The 20,421-nt window shown below is 46.7% G+C and overlaps 9 protein-coding genes across 10 annotated transcripts; 4 read left to right on the top strand and 5 right to left on the bottom strand.

Annotated features, from left to right (window-relative positions):
• The first annotated feature begins 105 nt into the window (after positions 1 to 105).
• On the top strand, positions 106 to 7,766 carry LOC108139248 (C2 domain-containing protein 5). 2 transcript variants are annotated; one of them, XM_017261923.2, is made up of 10 exons: positions 106 to 393; positions 452 to 753; positions 879 to 1,224; positions 1,742 to 3,372; positions 4,528 to 4,867; positions 5,023 to 6,144; positions 6,201 to 6,288; positions 6,344 to 6,721; positions 6,897 to 7,169; positions 7,231 to 7,766. In XM_017261923.2, the coding sequence occupies exons 1-10, from the start codon at positions 230 to 232 to the stop codon at positions 7,291 to 7,293; spliced, it is 4,707 nt and encodes a 1,568-aa protein (XP_017117412.1). In that variant the 5' UTR covers positions 106 to 229; the 3' UTR covers positions 7,294 to 7,766. The 2 variants fall into 2 exon arrangements, with proteins under 2 accessions (XP_017117412.1, XP_017117413.1); XM_017261924.2 differs by having other exon boundaries at positions 109 to 393; positions 3,074 to 3,372.
• Positions 7,573 to 9,455, bottom strand: LOC108139249 (golgin-84). Its single transcript, XM_017261925.2, has 2 exons — positions 8,056 to 9,455; positions 7,573 to 7,995 (listed from the first exon to the last, which is right to left on the bottom strand). Exons 1-2 carry the CDS (start codon positions 9,392 to 9,394, stop codon positions 7,781 to 7,783), a joined length of 1,554 nt encoding a protein of 517 aa, XP_017117414.1. The 5' UTR covers positions 9,395 to 9,455; the 3' UTR covers positions 7,573 to 7,780.
• A 431-nt stretch (positions 9,456 to 9,886) lies between these two features.
• Positions 9,887 to 12,431, bottom strand: LOC108139371 (tRNA modification GTPase GTPBP3, mitochondrial). The gene is made up of 3 exons (XM_017262098.2): positions 12,174 to 12,431; positions 11,010 to 11,315; positions 9,887 to 10,956 (listed from the first exon to the last, which is right to left on the bottom strand). Exons 1-3 carry the CDS (start codon positions 12,360 to 12,362, stop codon positions 9,970 to 9,972), a joined length of 1,482 nt encoding a protein of 493 aa, XP_017117587.1. The 5' UTR covers positions 12,363 to 12,431; the 3' UTR covers positions 9,887 to 9,969.
• Positions 12,432 to 12,583: 152 nt separating this feature from the next.
• Positions 12,584 to 13,981, bottom strand: LOC108139375. Its single transcript, XM_017262102.2, has 2 exons — positions 13,432 to 13,981; positions 12,584 to 12,956 (listed from the first exon to the last, which is right to left on the bottom strand). Exons 1-2 carry the CDS (start codon positions 13,858 to 13,860, stop codon positions 12,768 to 12,770), a joined length of 618 nt encoding a protein of 205 aa, XP_017117591.1. The 5' UTR covers positions 13,861 to 13,981; the 3' UTR covers positions 12,584 to 12,767.
• Positions 13,938 to 15,605, top strand: LOC108139373. Its single transcript, XM_017262100.2, has 8 exons — positions 13,938 to 14,010; positions 14,073 to 14,550; positions 14,602 to 14,643; positions 14,703 to 14,807; positions 14,887 to 14,976; positions 15,032 to 15,220; positions 15,272 to 15,388; positions 15,451 to 15,605. The coding sequence occupies exons 2-8, from the start codon at positions 14,120 to 14,122 to the stop codon at positions 15,578 to 15,580; spliced, it is 1,104 nt and encodes a 367-aa protein (XP_017117589.1). The 5' UTR covers positions 13,938 to 14,010; positions 14,073 to 14,119; the 3' UTR covers positions 15,581 to 15,605.
• Positions 15,606 to 15,655: 50 nt separating this feature from the next.
• Positions 15,656 to 16,808, top strand: LOC108139374. Its single transcript, XM_017262101.2, has one exon. The coding sequence runs from the start codon at positions 15,788 to 15,790 to the stop codon at positions 16,493 to 16,495; it is 708 nt and encodes a 235-aa protein (XP_017117590.1). The 5' UTR covers positions 15,656 to 15,787; the 3' UTR covers positions 16,496 to 16,808.
• On the bottom strand, positions 16,607 to 17,496 carry LOC108139376. The gene is made up of 4 exons (XM_017262103.2): positions 17,272 to 17,496; positions 16,972 to 17,210; positions 16,805 to 16,915; positions 16,607 to 16,748 (listed from the first exon to the last, which is right to left on the bottom strand). Exons 1-4 carry the CDS (start codon positions 17,488 to 17,490, stop codon positions 16,607 to 16,609), a joined length of 711 nt encoding a protein of 236 aa, XP_017117592.1. The 5' UTR covers positions 17,491 to 17,496.
• Positions 17,497 to 18,263: 767 nt separating this feature from the next.
• Positions 18,264 to 19,307, top strand: LOC108139179. The gene is made up of 2 exons (XM_017261800.1): positions 18,264 to 18,763; positions 19,151 to 19,307. The coding sequence occupies exons 1-2, from the start codon at positions 18,264 to 18,266 to the stop codon at positions 19,305 to 19,307; spliced, it is 657 nt and encodes a 218-aa protein (XP_017117289.1).
• A 39-nt stretch (positions 19,308 to 19,346) lies between these two features.
• On the bottom strand, positions 19,347 to 20,316 carry LOC108139174. The gene is made up of 2 exons (XM_017261796.1): positions 19,838 to 20,316; positions 19,347 to 19,608 (listed from the first exon to the last, which is right to left on the bottom strand). The coding sequence occupies exons 1-2, from the start codon at positions 20,314 to 20,316 to the stop codon at positions 19,452 to 19,454; spliced, it is 636 nt and encodes a 211-aa protein (XP_017117285.1). The 3' UTR covers positions 19,347 to 19,451.
• Positions 20,317 to 20,421: the final 105 nt, after the last annotated feature.

Below are 20,421 nucleotides of genomic sequence, written 5' to 3'. Positions count from 1 at the left end.
GGTTTGTATTTGGTATTTAGCAAAGACATACACCGCAGTTAGCAAAGACACCATAGAGATGGAAAAACATTGATATTAGCGATGTTTTGAAATCGATGTTTTACCACCTCTATCGCACTGAGAACTGGGAAAATGGAAAACACAAGATAAAACGTGAGCCCTTCTGGTCGAAATTGCGTGGAAACAATCTGGTATCTGGTAAAAAGGGACGACAGGCGAGAGCGACAGGATGCCGGGCAAGGTGGGGGTGAAGATTAAGGCGGCGCGCAACCTGCCGGTGATGGACAAATCGAGTGAGACGACGGACGCATTCGTGGAGATCAAACTGGCCTCGGTGACCCACAAAACAGATGTGTTCCGCAAGAGCTTGAATCCCACCTGGAACACCGATTGGTAAGGACTCCAACTGATTCCCCATGTGCATGATTTAATAAGCCCTGATTGCGGACAGGTTCCGCTTCGAAGTGGACGATGCTGAGCTCCAGGACGAGCCGCTGCAAATCCGACTAATGGACTACGACACTTACTCCGCCAACGATGCCATCGGCAAGGTCAACATCAGCCTGAATCCCTTGTGCCTGGAGAGCTCTAGTCAGGCGGCGCACGGCAAGGGCACCGTGCTCTCCGGCTGGATTCCGGTCTTCGACACGATGCACGGCATCCGCGGCGAGATCAACGTGATCGTCAAGGTGGATCTCTTCTCGGACGTCAACAAGTTCCGGCAGAGCTCCTGCGGCATACCCTTCTTCCACTGTTTGTAGACCTTTTAATTTACTAGATCCAGTTTTCACTTATAATACTGTGAATTTGTGAATCCCGGATCTGGCCACTATGTTCTACCAAGGGGGTATCTAACCATTTGTTTTTTCATTACACAGCCCAATGTGTGCCATTTGGCTACCGCGCCCAGGTGATTCACGGCTTTGTCGAAGAGCTGGTGATCAACGATGATCCGGAGTACCAGTGGATAGACAAAATACGCACGCCTCGTGCCTCCAACGAGGCCCGACAGGTGGTATTCCTCAAGTTGTCGGGCCAGGTGCAGCGAAGAATGGGCCTGAAGGCCATCAATATGGGCGCTAATGCCGTCATCGGCTATACCCAGTGTTTCGATCTGGAGGGAGATGTGGGCGTGGTGGCCCGAGGCATTGGCACCGCCGTCACGCTGATCAAGGACACCAGCACCAGTCAGCCAAACAGCGCGGACGTTGCCCTCATCGAAGAGTGAGTATTTTATGGAAATAGGGGCGAAAATTTCATACTGGTCTAATGACTCATAAGTTTTGGCTTATTAAGCGAGTGTCCATAGTTTTGCAGATAACTTGTCATGTTCTGTCTGTCTGTATTACAAGTATTATATAATTTTGTCAAAGTTCGGTCTACACACAACAAGTTCGGTTCAACAACATTTATTTTAAGATTAAAGTTTTGCAAGACTATTTCAAACTTCGGTTCCCGAAGCCAACCTCTTCTTTCTTGTACAAAGCCTTGGAACTCCATCCGTAGCCAACTGTAGGTGCTAGTAGAAAGCCTATTTAAACATCTTCTAAAGCAATTTCTTTCTTCTCTTGAACGTTCTCCAACCCACACCGAAATCTCCGACGATGTTCATCCCTCGAAACCTCTTCCTTACTTGTCGTATCGTATTGCACGTTCCAATCGTTCTCGTTGTTGTTTCGTTGTTGTGTCGTGTTTGTGTTTATAAAACATTTACGTACCACCTACCCCCTAAAACGGCTAGACTTACACAAAAGTATCTAGACTTCCTCAACTGCGCGGGGGCGAGCAGCTCGAGTCTACCGCTTTCCGGCCGCACGCCCCAATATCGTCTTAATATATATAGGGAGCCCAGCTCGTCAGCGCCTTCAACAGCGGCAGCGGCGGCAGCAGCAACGATGTTTTACCTGGAAAGTGCCAGCAGCGACACGGAGGATGCGGAATTGATGCAGGATCTCATTCGGCAGGAGGATGAGCGTGGCGACAAGAGTCGCGAGAAGAAGCTGCGCCATCGTATGCGCCGCCTTACGCTCTCCTCGACCAAGGTCTTTAGTCAGAAATATGCCACCCTAATTCGCAGGATCGAACCGAAGATACCGGAGAATGCTACCCAATCGTTGAGCAGCATCTTTGGAGGAGCATCGGCAGCTAGCTCGAGTTTTAGGCGTCGACGCAAATCGCGCTTCGCTGCTTTGACTTCAAAGTCTTCTATTCCGCCGTTTATAGTGCGCTCCATCAGCAGCGATGCTGGCGTTCGTCCTGGTCATGCGCCGGTTAAGAGTTTTCTCACGGTTCCCGGTTTGACGGAGTATCAGGAGAACACGCGATCGGCACCCGACTTGCCAGGGGATGAGTTTCAGGCCAAGACTCGCCCAACATCCAATTACTCCACAGACTCAGAAGAGTCGCTGCAGTTGGACTTGGAAATAGCAGCACCCGAAAGCAATGGGGACGAGTCCCCAGAGGAGGAGAATCTGCAGGACAACTGGATTAAGCCGGGAGAGACCCGCAGTTGCGAGAATAGTCAGCAAGATCTGGGTCCCAGGCATCACAATCTGCTCGAGGACCTGAAGGGTTTCTCGCGTCGCCTGCAGGAGATGATGCACCTGAGGCCCAAAGAAAGCGAGCTAGAGAAGCGGCCGAAGCTTCCGTTTGTGCCCTCGCTGGAGCGCAAACCCTACTACAGCTCACAGCCGGAGTTGCCTACCTGCTCCGATGACTGGCTGGGATCCAATCTCAGCGGGTCCTCGTCCATGCTGCAGTTGAACTTCCTTCCCAGTTACGAGAAGACGTGGCAGCGCAGTGCCTCCCTGAATCATTTGGTGGCACCCGAAACTCCAGTACCTCCCAACACGCTGCTGCTGAAGGCGCCCGAGCTGCGCGTCTGCCCCTCGACACCCACTCCCACCCAGTCCGATCCGATGGTCGCCTTCGATTACAATAACCCCTCTTACCTTGCCCAATTAGATCAGTCTGTAAATATCTCTAATAGTACTAACCATAGTAACCACAATAATGAGTCATCATTGCTTGCTCCATTCGCCATTCAACAACAAAACCGACCACGCGAACTTAGACCCAGCATTGAACCACAACAGCAGCCAGGTTCGGCAGGAGCAGCGGCAATCACCGGACCATCCAACATACCCACTACGGTCGAGGGCAGCAGTCCCAATCTGAAGCGGTTCGCCTCGCCGGTGAGCAACAGTCGGCTTAAGCTGACGCCCAGCCCCTCGAAGAGCGGCATCTCGGCGACCACGAATGCGGATAGTGCCTCCACGTCCACCGCCTCGACCGCCACGACCATGGTGCCGGCCACCGTCGGCGAGATCTGCCGCAGATCCTCCGACTCCGACCTGAGTGTCACGCCCAAAGGTATGTAAGGGGACATCTCAGGGATGGCAGGCCTGTTCCCGATTTCATTTCGATTTAATTTGATGAAAGACAAACTTAATTAAGTAGTTTTAAACTATAGCTTTAAAACATTTTTTAAATGCCATTTGTAGTTGTGAGTTACGCCTAGGTTTCAATCCGTTTTATCTAAAATTTGGCATTTAACTTAATATATGTATGTTTGGACTTTAATTTGCATATAATCGCATAGGATACAAACATTAGACATGTGGTTTATTTATTTTTCGATTGAAAACGGGAGCAGGGCTGAATATCTCGATTGATAGTTAAGAACTAGGCTAAGGCTATAGGCTCTATGCATCCGAGCACCCAGCTGCTGTTCAATACTTGTTTGTTTGCTGTCACCGTGTGTCTATTTCTCACCGTCTCGTCTCTGAGTAACCTCAAAACGTCTCTTCCAACGTTCTATTTTTGCGTCCGCTGCTGTATCTCGCATCTTGAATCTTGAATCTTGAATCTCGCCATCAGGCTTAGCCTTTACATTCCACCGTAAGCGTAAGTAGATGCTCCGCCTAATCTCGGTGTCCTTTCTCGATGTACCTCTGTGTGTCTGTGCGTGCTCCTCTCTGTTTTTTTTTCTCATGTAACCCAGCCTTTTTGGCGGGTTTTGCTGTTCTGTCTCTTCAAGTCTTTCCCGCTCTATATCTTCCAAATGGCTCATCCGATCTGATCTATCTATTAAATGTCATACTACACTATCATTACGTGTGTCACAGCTGTGGAAGTTTATCTGATCTGAGAATCTCAAATCATAGATTTTTTTCGGTTTTTTTTTTGTTTGTTATTCGCTAATTTGAAAATCTCCAATTCTAGGTTTTTTTCTAGTTTTTGTTTGATAATTTTAAAACAACTTTCTCCAGTCATAAAGTTTCTGAAGGACCATAAATACAGGATATTAAAAAAATGTGTAATGTAGGAGACATGAAAACAAATTTTGGATTCTATTCAATTAACATATCTACAAATAGGGATTTTCGCAAGTTCCTGTGGAAACTAGCTCATACCTCAAACATTCTACACGGTCTTAAGACATTCCGCTGTAAATATAAATGTATTCACTATGTGCAAAGCAGTCATGTGAATGGAATCTAATGTTCGAATGTTCTTCGTTCACAGGAAACTCTATTTGTGTGGCCAGCGAGCGCTTGGTGGCCGCCACGGCAATGATGCGTCTAACGCAGCCGCCGGTTGGAGCCAAACCGGGAACAGCGACCGACAGCCTGGACATGCTGGAGTATCCCTTCCTGACCATGACAAAGTACCCAACTGGCTTTATCCTTCATCTGGGCGCCACGGTCGCGGCACGATCCGTAAAGCTTCTGGAGCGAGTGCCCAATCCGGATGAGCCGGAGGTACGCGACAGCTGGTGGACAGAGCTGCGCATGGAGATCCGATCCCATGCCCGTTCCCTAGGCTGCAATGTAGTGCTAGGCTATGCGGAGACCACGACCATATCGTAAGCATGTTCCTGAGTAAAATATTAATATCTTATCTATAAAATTCCAGTTAAAATTTAAACAGTCCAGATAGATCAGCAATTTGTATTCAGAACCTGAACCTTTCTGAACCTGTTGAGATAAGCATAATTAATACCCTATCGCTGTTTTGCAGAGACGATGTCTGCGTATTATCTGCTACTGGAACGGCGGCGGTCATCAACATGGTGTTCAATCGATCTGTATCTCAAACCGATATCTTCACTATGTCCAAGGCAACCGCCAGCGTGGCGGGCATGACGAATTCCGTTGAGGATGGAAATGGCAGCAGCGCCGGAGACACGAGCATTGGCAAGGACAGCGGATCCCTGGGCACCGGGAACAGTTCGGGGGGCAAGCGCTATGGCCTGCCTCCGCTCAATGGTCCAAGGAACGCCTGTGCCATCTGCCACATACCCTACAACCTAAGCTCGGTGCCCTTCAACGTGAAGATGAAGAAGTGCGCCGTGTGCCGCAAAGGACGAGTGCCGGACGTACTACTGGCCACGCTGGAAGTGCCTGAGTTTATGCAGGTCACCGGGCGTGGTTGCTTCATGCAGGCCCAGGTGGTGCGCGCCAAAAGAGATCTGCGCGCGGAGCTGAATGCCAAAGAGATTTCGGATGGACTGCCCTTCCTGGAGTACGAACTACACCGTGTGCTGATCAACAAGCTGAAGGCCAAGGGCATGAATGCCATTTTCGGGCTACGCACGCAGGTGGCCATTGGGGAGCGCATGATAGCGTTGATAGCCACGGGAACGGCTCTATTTCTGACTGCCCTGCCGGTGCCGCAGGTGCCAAAGATCGTGGCCGGCAATTCGTGGACCGACAAGCAGAAGCTAAATGAACTGCAGAAGAAGCTGCAGGAGACCTTTGAGCGCAACCAGGAGATCTACCAGCTGAAAAGCTTGGATCCTGACTTGGCAGCCAATGCGGCTGGAGCAGCAGCCAGCGGCGCCTCTGGGGATAAGCAATCGGATACGGACGACTCCGATGAGGAGGAGATGAACGAGATCGATCTGAACTGCGGCAACAAGGAGCTGTGTGTCTTGGAGGTGGACGATATCGAGGACTTGGAAATCATATCGCTGTTAATGGAGCCTTACCCGCCGGAAGGCTTCCATGTGGTCAATACACAGCAGGTGCCGGGCATGCTGGAAATGGACACCGTCAAGAACCTGCAGATGTTCACCCAAGTGTGGCGCGCTCGTCTGGAGGTGGGACAAAGTGTAAACGGGTTCCCCAAACACTTTCAGAGGTGGGTTCTAAATGTTGATTACATTGTCATCAGTTTACAAATATTTCCTTCTTCAGACTGCTGCAGACCATTTACTTTAAGCTGCGCACCATGATACCCTGCGCCATCTGCGATCTTCGCTTCCGACTGGATCTGCCCGAAACGGTAAGTAAATTGGGTTTTAGTTGAGACTTTACTTAATTTACATTTTACTCCGCAGGATCAAATTCAACTGCTAGTCACTGGCATGGCCATGGGTCTCAGCGATGCCAATAAAATGAAGTACCGTGGACGCGGTCGCCCTGCTCAGCTGCAGCAACAGCAGAACGGCTTCCACGATGCCACGGTGCACGCCACCCAATCCCAGCCAGAGCTGAATGGCAAACGACAGCTGCAGGAGGAGGATTACATTTTCCCGCTGGACGAGGATCAGATGGTGGACACACCCACACCAACCAGTAACGCCATTCCCACATTTGGCATGAGTTCTTTCAAAATGCGCAAAACTTCGCCATCACGTTTGAGCAACCTGGTGTCTGGATTGCCATCCACCGGTGTTAAGTCGTTAAATGTTGGGTCGGTTCCCCGTAATCGATATGTAAGTACACTAAATCCCTTTCCCTATATTGTTTATTCGTTTTAACAAGAGCCCATAGTTTTCCAGTTATATATTTGATACCATTCTAAATTGTTTTCTAAATTCTACTACTTAAATCAAAGTATATGAATTGGATTATTATTTTGCTAATATAAAATTGAACATATCTAAACAGTGTCCACTGCGGGATCGTTACGGAGTGGATTTGACGCCTCTAAGCTTTATACCCGGCGGTCGTATAGATAAATATTTGGGCAACCTGAACTTTTTCTTTATCCGAGAGAGTACTTCGATAAGGGAGAATGGCGGCATCAGTGGGTTTGTCCATGGATTCATCACTGAGTTGCTGGCTGTGGTGAGGGCCCACATCGCTTCGCTGGGCGGAAATGCCATGGTCTCATTTTACATCACTGAACTAATGTTGTTCGATAATCAGCACAAGAATCAGGTTGGCCCAAGAGATCTTTAACTATTTATGGGTTTTAATTCACTCCAATGTTTGTTTCTAGGGTCAGTGCCTGATTAGCATTGGTGGCGATGCCGTCTATGTGAGCTACCATGCCGATGACTGATACAAAAACTTGCGGGGCATATAGCGCCTATTTTACGCGAATCGTCCCAAAAGCCTCTACTCTCTATTTTCTTCCGCTTAGCTAGAACTGTCAGCAGCTCTGCCCAGTTAATCTAATTCAAGTTTACTTAACAACTTTACAGTCTCTGTAGTTGGATTCTTTATGCAATATTTTAACTGTGAGGAATCGTTAGTATCCCTATCCTATAACGTAGTAGTGTGATTTTTTTCGGTCTTGTTACTTGTTTGCTTGATGTTTTTAGCGTTAAACCAATTGCAATTTCTGTACATAGTTGATGTTTATTGAATATTGAATTTAGAACGAGTGCGAACACACAAGTATACTAACGATATATAAAATTGTTGCAACCATAAACATGACACACATATATACTCGTACTCCTAGATATCCAATTTTGGCGTGTAAATTACAATACATACAATATTTAAAAATAAAACAATTGCTCAACTAAATGGATTCGATTCAATTAGTTTGGCGTGGTGGAGAGCAGCACGAACATGACCCAGAGATGGAGCAGAGCCACATAGACGATCACAGAGACCCGCATCATGGGATAGCGACGCAGGAAGGTGCCCACTCGGATGCCCATGGAGTCCGCCTGACGCAAGGCGCGCTTGAAACGACGGGCCACGCGATTATCAAAAGGACTTGGGTGCATGAGACGCGGGAATTGGGCTTTGACTGGGAAAAATATAAACACTTAGGAGATCATTTTTATAAAGTTCTATATATAACACTCACCGTCATCCGTGCTGTTGAGCAAGGGATTGCGGGAGCTGCCCCGCTGACTCTCCATCTCCACCAGGTGCATGTTTTGCTGCAGCTGCGTTTGCGCCGTCTCGTGCTGCAATCTCAGGGCATTCCGCTCGCTGGTTACCCGCTCCAGCAGGCCCTGGCGTTCGACCAGCGACTGGGTCAGAGCCTTCAACCGCTTCTCGTAGTCGTTTTTGGCCCCGGTATTGGCCTCCTCGCTGAGCCGCTGACGCATCTGCTGCAGCTGCTGTTCCCGCTCCTGGAGGCGCGTGGCGGAGGCGGCCATCTGGTTACTGAGCTGCTGCCGGAGCGAGGCCAGCTCCTGGGTGAGCATTCTCTGGTCGGACTCGGAGGCCACACTGTGTTCCCGTGCCTGACGCAACTCCTTGGCCAGGGATTCCTCCCGTTGGCGGGCCGAGCTCAGCTCCACCTGGCGTTGTCGCTCCTGGGAAAGGTAATCCTCCAGCTGCAGACGGGCCTTCTGCAGTTCCTCGTTGGCGTGCTCCAGTTCTTGTTTCAGTGATTCATGTTCGATCTGCAGGAAACGCGTCTCGCTGTCCTTGGCCACCAGGCTGGAATCCGAGCCCTCCTCCGTGGGCTTGGCCCTTAGTTCTGCGATGAGGGCATCCTTGGCCTGCAGGGCTCGCTGGGCCTTGATGCGATACTCCTGCAGCTCCTGGCGCTGCTGATCGGTTTCTTTGGTTTGCATCCGCAGCTTGTGGGCGGCGCTCATGTACTCCTGCTGCAGCTTGGCCAGATTGGTCTCCAGCTCGGAGATGGAGTGCACATAAGCCATGTTGGCGCTTTGGGCCTCATTGTGGTCGTGAACCGCCTTGTCCCGCTCCTCGGACAGAGTCTTGACCAGAACTTCGAGCACCTGGCTGTGCTGATGCAAATCGAACTTCTCGGTTTCGTTGTCCATTTCGTCCAAACGGAGACGCAGTTCGTCCCTTTCGGCTGTGATCTCATTAAGTGCGATTTTGAAGGCCGCCAGTTCTGTGGTGTCCATGGAGTTGCCGGAGTTCTCCGGGCTGTTGTGGGAGAAACTGGCCGACGTGGTCAACTTCTGGCGCAGCTCCTTGGTGACCACGGAGCCTCCTCCCTCGCTCTTCACACTCGACGAGCTAGTGGCGACCGAACGCCTCGCTGGCGACAGATTGGACTTCAGGGACAGGGATTGGGTGCTGCTGGTCATGCTCCTGCGCATGGGATCCACTGCACCACTTCCTGTGGGAGTGTCCGTCTGCAGGGCCGTCGCCGCATTTTGGTCGAGCTTGTTCAGAATGTTCTCGGCCTTGTCCGCCAGTCCTGTGATCCAGGATGACATCTTTTCCTAATATCACTAATCTCTGCGACCACAACACGTAAACAATAAATTCCAGTGTGACCAGGTCGGCATTGACCGCCAAATGGTAGCCGCCTAGCGCAAGGTCACACTTACAGTAACGGGTTTTTAAAGCTATACTAAACTTCAATTATAAATTTAATTTGAAAACTACACATTTATTTTTGGTAAATGTATCCAAGTTTTCAGGATCTAAATGTTTTCGTTCAATTTATTTATATACATCTATAAAACATAAAATAAGAAAATAATCTAAGCTCTTGCAAAACAAACATAATTCTGTTTACACGATAAGCTTAAGATTAAATATATTATAGAATAAATCAAAGCTTATACAAAGACCTCTATTTAGGACAAGCCAATATTATTTAAAAGAAAACTACTAATAAATTGTATGTTTTAATTAATTGTTTTACTTATTGATAAACTACTCTACTGTATAGGCATGCCAAATCCGCAATGAAACTAATGGGCTAAAAGTTAAATTTTTATTAAATACTCAACGGGTCAGTACTGAACAATCTTTGAGCCTAGCAACTATAAACTAACGTTATCAATTACTTTCCAATACAAAAGTCTTTGAACACGACGTCGAGTATATCTTCGCAGCTGATGTGTCCGGTGATGCGTTCGATGCAGCGCACGGAGTTGCGCAACTTGGAGGCGGCGATGGCCATGTCCGGGTAAACATCGGGTCTGTAATCTCGCAGAAAGATGTCGATGTTCTCTATGCAGCGCTCCAGTTGCTGCCGGTAGCGTGTGTTCGTAATCCGTGGATTTTCCGCCCTTGGTTCGCCGCACAATTCCTGCAGCTGCTTTTCCAGAGCGCCCAGAAAAACGGGCATCTTATCGGGCTTGTGACAGGAAATGGCCAATACCTTGGTAAGCCTGGCCAACCGCTGGTGCTCTTCATCCGACAGAGTGTCCGTTTTGTTGGCCACCAATTGCAGGCGTTTTCCCGCGCACAAGTCCAGCGGTATATCTAATTCTCCCAGATAACTATCCACAAATGGAGCTACAGCGTCATCGTGAGTCAGTTGTGTGATGTTCTTGGCGTCCGCTAGGAGCAGTATCAAATCGGATTGAGCCAGGCAGTCCTTGGCTCTCTGCATTCCCTCCTGTTCTATACTATCCGTGGTATTTCTGCGCAGTCCGGCCGTATCCGCAAATACCACGGGGTATCCGCCGAAATTGTGCATGGTTTCTATTATATCCCTGGTGGTGCCCGCCTGATCCGTCACTATGGACACGGACCGCTGGCACAGCAGATTGAGCAGGCTGCTCTTGCCCACATTGGGTGCTCCGATGATCACCGTGCGGACTCCATCGCGGAGCAGCTCGCCTTGCCGCTGGTCACTCAAGTGCTCGCGTATCTCACGCCTCACCGCCTTCAGTTCTTTGGTGAGTTGCAGGATGATGCCGCCCTCGATCTGCTCCTCCTCGGCGAAGTCTATATAGGCCTCCAGGTGGGCGGCACAGCGGATAAGTCGCCGGCGCCAGGTGTCGTAGAGGCGGGCCAAGGCTCCAGTGCTCTGCAGCAATGCCTGGAGGGGAAAAGGTTGTAGAACCCATAACTGGAAGCTATAGTACCACTGACCTGCTTCCTTTGCGCCTCCGTTTCGGCATGGATGAGATCCGCTAGTCCCTCCACTTCCGTCAAATCCAGTTTGCCCCCGAAGAACGCTCTCTTGGTAAACTCTCCTGGCTCCGCTGGCCTCAGACCATCCACTTTTCCCAGGGCATCCAGCATAGCCGCAATGACGGCCAGGGATCCGTGTACTTGGAATTCGCAGGAATCCTCGCCAGTAAATGAAGCCGGTCCGGGAAACCAAAGTAAAAGGCCTCGGTCAATCATCTCCTTGCTGGCAGGGTGGTAGAAGGATTTCAGATACGCCTGGCGGGCCTGTTTAAAGACAATTTTAGGATAAATAACAACATATTTTATGTTTAACTTTAAGCAGAGGTGGTAAGGTACAAGGTATTGACAACAATAATTACTTAGATAAGGTAAAAGATACACAATTTTTCAAGTATCTAGATAAGGAAAAGGTAAAAATCCTAATGAATAATTTTGACGTCAATAGATTAATTTCAAAGTGGCGGTTTAATTATATTTTGTTTATGAACTAAGTATGCTGTATAACAATGTAAAAAGAATTGCTCAATATGCGGCATAATCAACAAATAATACAAATAATATTTAGCGTCAATTCATTATAATTTCGTTCCTCAGGTTTCAGGAAAAGATTTATATTTATTTTCCCAGCCGTAGGACTAAAGCAACATTACTTTGTTGTTTGTGAGTAAAAATATTTGAATACAACTTGGCAACATGCCATCCTTAATGTTGTTACATATCTCAAACCGGGCGTTTTCACTCGGGAATTTCAATTTTAATATCTATAGGGTTAATAACTTAATACAAAAATATATTTGTTATTCTTAGCAAAATTATATAGGTCAAAGTAACTTTCCATCTGAACATATATAAAATCAAAAGGTCATGAAAGGCAGAGGGTTAAGATTGGGTCAATAAAGCTTGTAGTAAAAATGTATATTAAACGTTTTTTTGTTTAATATTTGTAAAAAAAAGATATGTTAAAGGTTTAAGTTCTTATATTGATGTTTTGCCGTTGCACTATTTTAATGACCTTTACATATATGTAGTTCTCTCTCATAATAATAATGGGCTTAAGAACCCAATTCAATGCGTGGGTCACGGACCCCAAAATCTTTGTTTAATATACATTAATTGACTTGCCTTCGGCTCGTATTCTTTATTGGCGACAATGGCGCGGAGTGCCTTCTTTGTTTGCGGCCCGGAGACGCGGATTACGGAAACGCCGCACTTGACATGACCGGAACTGAGGCTGTAAATGGTGCATCCGCTGCTGGCAAACCGACGGAAGCTGCCCCAAAAGCCGGTAGACGCGTTTCTAAAGAGCGCCATGCCCGAAAAACAATTAAAAACCAACCGCCGAACAAATAAACAACTAAACGTGAGCACCAGTGTGACCGTGGAACGGCCGTTACTAAAATGTATCTTTCGGTTCGCATGTAGATACTAAAAAAAATATTATACATCCAATACCAGTGGATTAGAACTTGAATATGCCAATAGTGTTGACACAAACTAAATTAACCCTTACCTAAGAGCCATCTTTATAGATATTAATTTTGATAATTTATTTCGATATGGAAATCACATCTGGGCTACAACCACACAACAATACAATACGTTTTCGGATTTTGACGCTTTAAAATCGCATGCCTTGCACACTAACAATTTGATCAGGCCACTAAGAAGTACAATTGTTTGAATTTCTGATGCGGATACTGTCGGGTAATGCCGAGACTAGTAGAAGAACTGCCGATTCCGGGTCTGATATGCGTTTGACATTCGAGGAGATACAGTTGGGGGCGGACAGCTGTCGGAGGGCCTGGCAAATCGGTTGCGATTGATCATGGCCGCATTGCTGTCCCACTGGCTGATAAAGGCACGGGCTTCGTCATCACAGGGTTTGGCCGTATTCGGCCGTTCTTCCTGGGAAAAGGGTAAAAACATAAGCGTTAATAGAAAATAAATAAAAAACAAGTGTATACAGCATAAATGAATCTAAAAAAATCTATAACTAATATCTGTTTAAACCGGTTTTTAAAATTGTTCTTCTTTTGCGTTATTTTTGAACATGTTGAGGAGATATATTTAGGTTTTTATAAGATTTTTTTTGAATACAATTATTTAAAATGGTTGCTTTGATTTTCATCCCTTTCGATTTTTAGTATGGAAATTACACTGTTTATTTTTCATTACACATGCTCTGAATTGATTTTAAAATCTAAACTCTAAAATATCATTTAAAGTAAAGCCTAAACACAATTCATTTTAATATTACTCATAATGATTTAAATATTTGAATGCCATATGCGATTTAAAAATAATTTTATATTTGATGTAAATATAAAAAAAAATAATTTTGAAATTGTAATGTCTTTTGAGATATGTTATGAAGACATACCTGAGCTTTGCGACGTCGGGGCGGTTCGTCAACGATCACTTCGATGTCCCTTCTTCTGCGGTTTTTCTTGGCCACTACACTCTCCGGGAAATTGGACCAGGTGCGGTCGTAGATGCGCTCTTCCAGTTCCTGCGGTCGATACTGCTCGTCATCGAAGCGCTCCTGGTCGTCCCGTCCGGAGTTTCGACCGCCGTGGCCCTCGTCCTGCTCCCACATGGACCGGCGCTTGTTCTTCTTGTAGACGTCCGTCTTCTCCCGCTCCCGGACCACCTGCTCCACGGGCAGGTAGTGGCTGTACACCTGGCCTTGGGCCCGGGGCAGCTGGTGCCGCCTGGCGATGTGCCGCGTCGAGGCGCACTCTATCCGGGCCCGGAGCAGCTCGATGCAGCGGTTAACCATCATCCGGGTGCCGCCGTGAATGTTCACCATTCTCGGAGAGTAGTGCAGTTTAGTAGTTTAAAGTGTGTATTAAAAAAGTTCGATTAACAAGTAGAACGATTGAAATGCCAAAACATAGCCTGCTTCTAAAGATGCGGCGTCTAATGAAATGAGTTCGCTTCCATCGAATCAGCGTGACATGTAAGCTGCGTACGAATCATGGCCCACCTGATGCTGTAAGACAGCTCCCCTTTCTTAATTAGCGTGTGTTGCCCATGGGCGTTAATTTTCACCGTCTAGTACCTGGCACATGGATCAGTTGGGTTCTTGGAGTGACGGCATGAGGTGCGCGATTTCGGTACTTCTTTGGCTTGGAGCCTTCGCCGTGGTTCAGGGCAATCGCACCCACCTGGTGGAGACTTCCGGCTCCTTCGAGAATCGCATTCTGTCGCGACGGGTGCGGGGATTGGTCTTTCCGGACAAGGCTTCGATTCTGCTGACCGCCGCCTTGACCAAAATCATCGTGGGCGGACGACCCAGTGGCCTGCAGTACAGCCTGGAGTTTGACATCTACGTTCCACTTCCCGACACCGTTGAGGGCTGGCAGCCAAAGATTCTGAAGAGGCTAAAACCCAAACACAAGCCCACGCCAAAACGACGCTTGGACTGGTCTTATTACAAACGACCTTCAAGCTACTATTCAAACTATTCTTCACCTTATAAAAATGGGTATTACTCCAGGTAAGTTAAAACTAATCCCTTAACATCATAAATTTATATTCCAAGTTTCAGGCCCTCAAGCAAAAGCGAAAATTTCTACCAAACGAAATCAAGGTAAATGAAATATAACTTATCTTAAACGAAAGTATGTAGATACAAGTGCAATGTTTCAGTCCTGCCTTAAATAGGGATTTATTCTACCAAACTCCCTTGCATTTATCATCGCCCATTAAAAGCAAGAATTACTATCAACCCAGGGAAGAGGTCTATAAACCAAGGTAAACGATATATAAATAATATAATAATCTGTAGACAAAAAGTTTAAAAATTAATATGTTTAAATCCCGCATTAAATAGCGATTCATTCCATCAAGCTTCCTGGCAACTATCTTCGCCCATTAATCGCAAAAATTTCTATAAACCCAGAGAAGAGATCTATAAATCAAGGTAAATAACCTATAAATTATCTTTGGTGAAAAAACTTCAATGTTTAATTTTCCAGTACCGCATTAAATAGGGATTCTTTCTACCAAACTCCCTGGAGCTTATCATCGACTACCAATCGAAGAAGCTCTTATCAACCCGATGAAAAGGTCTACGAATCCTGGACTCAAGTGCCCAGTTGGAAGTTAAATCGGGGATATAGAGAGCGTAGGGAAATTTTCGATCAGTTCGAGGCCATGGGAAAAGTGTAAGCTATTTGTTATGATACTAAAAGCGCAATTTAGTAATCTTCCCACAGTTTCCAGTTGGATCTTAGGTCTTGCATCAAGAGAGTCATGTGCGAACTTAGAGCCAAGTTCAGTGCAGGCCATGATCAAGGTTTCCTGATGGAGGATCTTATGCGGATTGTGCTGACGTGAGTATAAACTTATAGATATTTTTAGAAAACCCATTAAGTATTCTATTTGTTCTATTTAGAGTGCCCGAGGAGATAGGCGACGCCAAGTACAGACATCGCATGGATGTCAAGGATTGTGCCCGCTTCTACTCCCCAAGTTGTCCCTACAATGTTTTAGATTTCCTCACCCAGAGTGGCAAAAAAATGTGAACTTAGTAAGCGAGAAACAAACTTTCGTTGCATGTCATTTGGTTGGGAAAGGGGGTAGCCCTCAAACATCAGTTCACATTCCATCCTCGAGCTGGATTGGTATCCCACGTCCAGTATCGTACTCCTCCAAATTCCTCCTAAATTTATCCGGCCTTAAACTTTTGGATTTCTTTTTCGGTCTATTGTTTCAAATTTCCGAGCTCCAGAATGTCACTGAGTATAAATGCCTCTCGAGGACTGCTCCTTCAAAAGTCTGTGGCGCGCAGTGCGGTGGGCAGCTGTGTGCGATTCGCGTCGGGCTGTGAGAAGGGCGAGGGCGAGAATAGGTGCCCCAAGGTGCTGACCAAGTTTCCCTGCGGCAAGCCGGCGTTGCAGGCGCCGGTCCAGAAGAAGCCCAAGGCCGTAAAGTCGGTGTCCATGTGGCTGAACCCCTTCTGCGATCCCGAGGACACGGCCTGTCCGTTCACTCCGCGCTTCGACGACATCTACTACGTGGAGTCGGACAAGGCCAAGCGCAAGTACTGGCAGACATGGGTGGCCTGCCCGCCCATCCAGATCAAGCCCAAGAAGATCTGCTGCTTTGCCCAGGCCAAGCCGGCGCCGATCAAGCGCCGCAAGCCCCAGTACAAGCCCTCGACCGCCTGTCCGCAACCTTGTCCGGACCAGAGGGAGCTGGAATGTCCCAAGCTGGCGCGTCGCTGCCACCGCGATGGTCGCAGACCTCCGTCTTGCAGGCGGGAACGTGGACCCCTGCTCTGTGTGAAGCCCCGGACCCCGTACCCCTCCTTCTCCGAGTGCCAGCGCCTGCGACCCGGCGCCCTGCCCCTGAAGGAGTGCACCTGCCTGGTGAAACCCATGCTCTGCGAGCTTTGGGCCGAGTTCCGTCGACGGGCCAGCAACAAGGGCGGAAACTAAACACCATCAAGCGGTTTGACATTCTGGAGCATTTAAAATTTTTATTTGTAAGATGACATCAAAATATATTCTTCCCTGAGTGCCTGGAGGATACCAAACGATATGTGACCATCAAAACGGATTCCTGGCCATGTTCGTGATGAGGGTCCAGAGCAGCGGACTGCAGTCGCTGTAGGTCCGCTCGCAGTCCGCTCCAGCACGTCCGGCATCTCGGGCGTGCAAATACTTGCCGGCCACATTGTCCACGCTCGGTCTGAGAATAATTTCCAATTTTATTTGTTTCCCCAACCGAATAAAGACTGTTCTTACACTAGCACTGCGTTTACGATCTCGCTGAAGATGTTGCTGTTCTGGAAGGGTTTCTGGGAGATTTCGCAGATGCTCCTCAGCAGGCAGACTCCACCGTAAGCGCCATCCAATCTGTAGGGAAATTATAGGCTTTAAACTTGATAATTTTATGGCGCAGTCATACTCACAGTTCCATGCCCACTTCGATGGCATTGTAGACCCAGGTACGGGCCTCGTCGTGTGTCAGCTTCATCTGCATGTCCTTGCGCCATTCCCGAGCGGTGGACACAAAAGTAGAGGTGTTCCAGAAGCTCCACCAGTAGATGGGAATGGTGGTGGGTATCCACTGGCCCTGCAAGTTGAAGAACCACCAGAAGGACTGCTCCTTGTCAGTCTGTTTCACCGGATACGCCAAGCTGGGAACCAACTGCAAATGATTGAGAAGTCTAAAGTCGTCAGAGATTCTGGGATTTAGATATATATCCCACCTTGACAATGCCTTGGCCATTGTAGATGGCCAATCGCTTCGACCGACTTAAAGGAGTAAGACTGCTATTACTACTTCCATCAGGACTTTGGAAACTTCTGCTAAAATCCAAGTGATTTCCATCTGGACTGTAAATATTCTTGGTGTGGCTCGCCACCAGAACGATAGTGGATAGCGAAGCTAGGAGCAGCAAAAGCCAGGTCAGAATTCTGTGGACCATCTTGTTTGTATTGGAGTGCAATGCTAACTAATCGGGCTTTGTTTAAACTCCGATCTACGCCACGATCCACAGTGAACGCAATATTTGTTTGTCTATCAAATTGACAGCTCTTCATTGGGAAAAGGTACACAGAAAATATTTGCGTTCAATTATTCTTATGCATTTCGAAAAAAAATAAACCTATTTTTGTTTCTAAAACAACAAGGTAAAACCAGGGATCGTAATCATTATAAGAGATATAATAAAAATCACAATTTAATTTTATTTTTATTTTTTGGGTGAGACTGTTTGTTAAGCTTAAAACAGTAATAATTATTTTGTGAATAATACTCATAAAATAATTATTAAATTGAATTATTATTTAAGGCGTAATACATAAAAGATTTAAAAGCTTTTCTTAATTTGATAAATTTTAGGACCAAATATTAACAAATTTGATTTTTGTCCATTTTGTGTTTAAATTTACATAAATATTATTATTTTAATTTGTTGTGACAAGTATATTGCGTGATATTGTTCTTGCGGAAAAAAATGGAGTAAGGCGCAGATGCCTCTTTATTGGCCAGAACACGCAGTCATAAGAATCTTGATGATGGAGCATGCGCTCCACTTTCAATGGTGTTTTGTGGACCGTTCTAATTGCTGTTCACGCATCTGGCTCTGGTCGTTGATCCGCTCATTTACGGTTCGCCTTAATTAAACCCCAAATAGACAATGGCGAGAACTCGATTTCGGGTGGCTCAATGTGTGATTGCCAAGTGGATCACATCGCCATGTTTCGCCCAAAGCAGCAGAACGTTGGAAAGCTCAGTCAGGTCAGCCTGCTGCTGATCACCCTGACTAGTCCCATTCACGGACTCCTTCTGTATCCTGCCTCGACGGTGCTCCAGCTGACCTCATCGATCTCCATACCCGTCGACCTGAACCCCCGCACCAAAGTCTTTATGGACATGGGCTTCCAGATGAACTACAACCTGCCAGCCACGGTGTCCGCCTTCTACAATGCCACCATTTGGGCGGATGAGCTGTCCCGGCGGCAAAAGCGAAAGACCGGAAAAAGCCTTGAAAGCGATCAGCAGCAGGATCTGGAGGGTGGGGTGCATCCGGGCGACTTCACGGCCGGACAACTGTACGCGGGTCTGGAGCACATGCTGGAGACCTACGGCTTTCACAGATCCTGTCTCCAGCGCAGTGTTTGTGAACTGGCCCTGCATCCCTTTGCAGAGGATCATTTCTATGGGATGGTCACCCAGATCATCACCTTTCTGCTCACGTGAGTTTGATTACCATTGGCAATTGAATAATTAACATTTATTAGTTCCCTAAAAAAATAACACTTTCTTTTTGTATACTGAAAAACATCTGATTCGAATCATAACAGTCATGATGGAAGAGCTTTGATTAAGAATGCATTATATGGCTTAAATCTTAAGAGTACGCAATAGATAAAATTGACACTTAGCTGTGTCAAAGATATCCAAAAACATTACTATTGAAATATTCATTTTTAAAAATCACTAATATAGACACCGAGAATTATTTTTATTTTCGATAATCGGCAAAATAAAATTTATACAATTTAAGTTAGTATTTATACCCTAAATATAAGATTTTTTCGAATAAATTTTACTAAAGTTTCTGGTCTTTTTTTTAATTGCAGACCCTCTCAACACGAAGGATTCACCGAAGACGAGCAGCTCTATCGTGAAAGATACGAAAGAGCGGAGCAGATTGGCTTTCTTGGCGGACAATGCCATCGCTCGTATCCCAGTTGTGAAGTAGATATCATAAACTTAGCCACCCGACTGGTCAGATGAAATAAACACGACAATGGCCTAGCATTTGGTAACATTTAATTGGGCAAGATGAAAGTCATATCAATGGCATAATCGTCATTGCATTTTAAAACATTCAGTTGTCGGGGGTCCTTAGCTACCTTCTCGAAATGTTTGATAAATCTGCTAGCTCAACAGGCTGCTGATTCCGCTTAAAAAGTCCACAGGGCAGTTAGCATACAGCTTGGCACAGTCCTTTCCTAGAAATCCCTGTTGCTCGGCCTGTTCGTATACCTCCCGGTAGATATTTTCACCGGGCCCAAAGGCTTCATGCAAAGAGGGTCTGTAAAAGAAATTATTTTAATTTACTTTGCTTTCCTTTAATTGTTTATAATTGTGTAGTCTGTAACGGCAAGAAGAAGCCATATTTTGTACTATATTTTAAATGGAAAATTAACTTCAAAATTAAAATAAAATAAATGTATCCTTTTAATTGCCCATAAAGTTGAATTTAAACTTTTTAATTTGTTTTCTTACTGAGGTGATAAGTGCGATTATAAAACTGTACTTACGTCAGTGTAAAAGTCATGAGGGCAGTGAGCATATTGTTTTCTGTATCTATGAAGGGATGCCTGGCCAGCTCACAAACACTCCGCAGAAGACAGGACTCATCAAAGCCATATTGGGTGAGCATGTTTTCGAGACTCTCGTACAGCTCTCCGGCCGAAATGTCACTCGGATGCATAGTGGACCCACCTCCGGGCAGATATTTGGCGGTCTCGTTCCGCAACTGGCGCCTTCCCCTCCTCGAAAACTCATCCGGCCAAATGGTGGCGGCGTAGAAGGACGACGGCTGAGCGGGCAGGGCATAGTTCATCTGAAGGCCCCAATCCCAAAATAGTTTTCGATCAGGAATCACCACAGGAACCGACAGTGATGAGGTGATCTGGTAAACGGAGGAGGCCGGAAAGAGCAAAGGAAACTCCGCCGTAATGGGAACGCTCCACAGTGACAGCAGAGCGGCGATGAAGTGGACGCCTGCGAGATACATTCTGGTATGACACTCGCCAGAAAGTATCTCAGTTCGATTTCTTGACCACCCAACGCACTGCGTTAATTAGAGGCTCCAAACAGAAACAGCTGCTGCTAATGAAAC

Source organism: Drosophila elegans, unplaced genomic scaffold (assembly GCF_018152505.1).
Source record: "Drosophila elegans isolate 14027-0461.03 unplaced genomic scaffold, ASM1815250v1 contig_476, whole genome shotgun sequence".
In the NCBI taxonomy this organism is placed as follows: domain Eukaryota; kingdom Metazoa; phylum Arthropoda; class Insecta; order Diptera; family Drosophilidae; genus Drosophila; species Drosophila elegans.
Note: the sequence above shows the minus strand (reverse complement) of the source record. Positions and strands in the feature narration are given on the sequence as shown.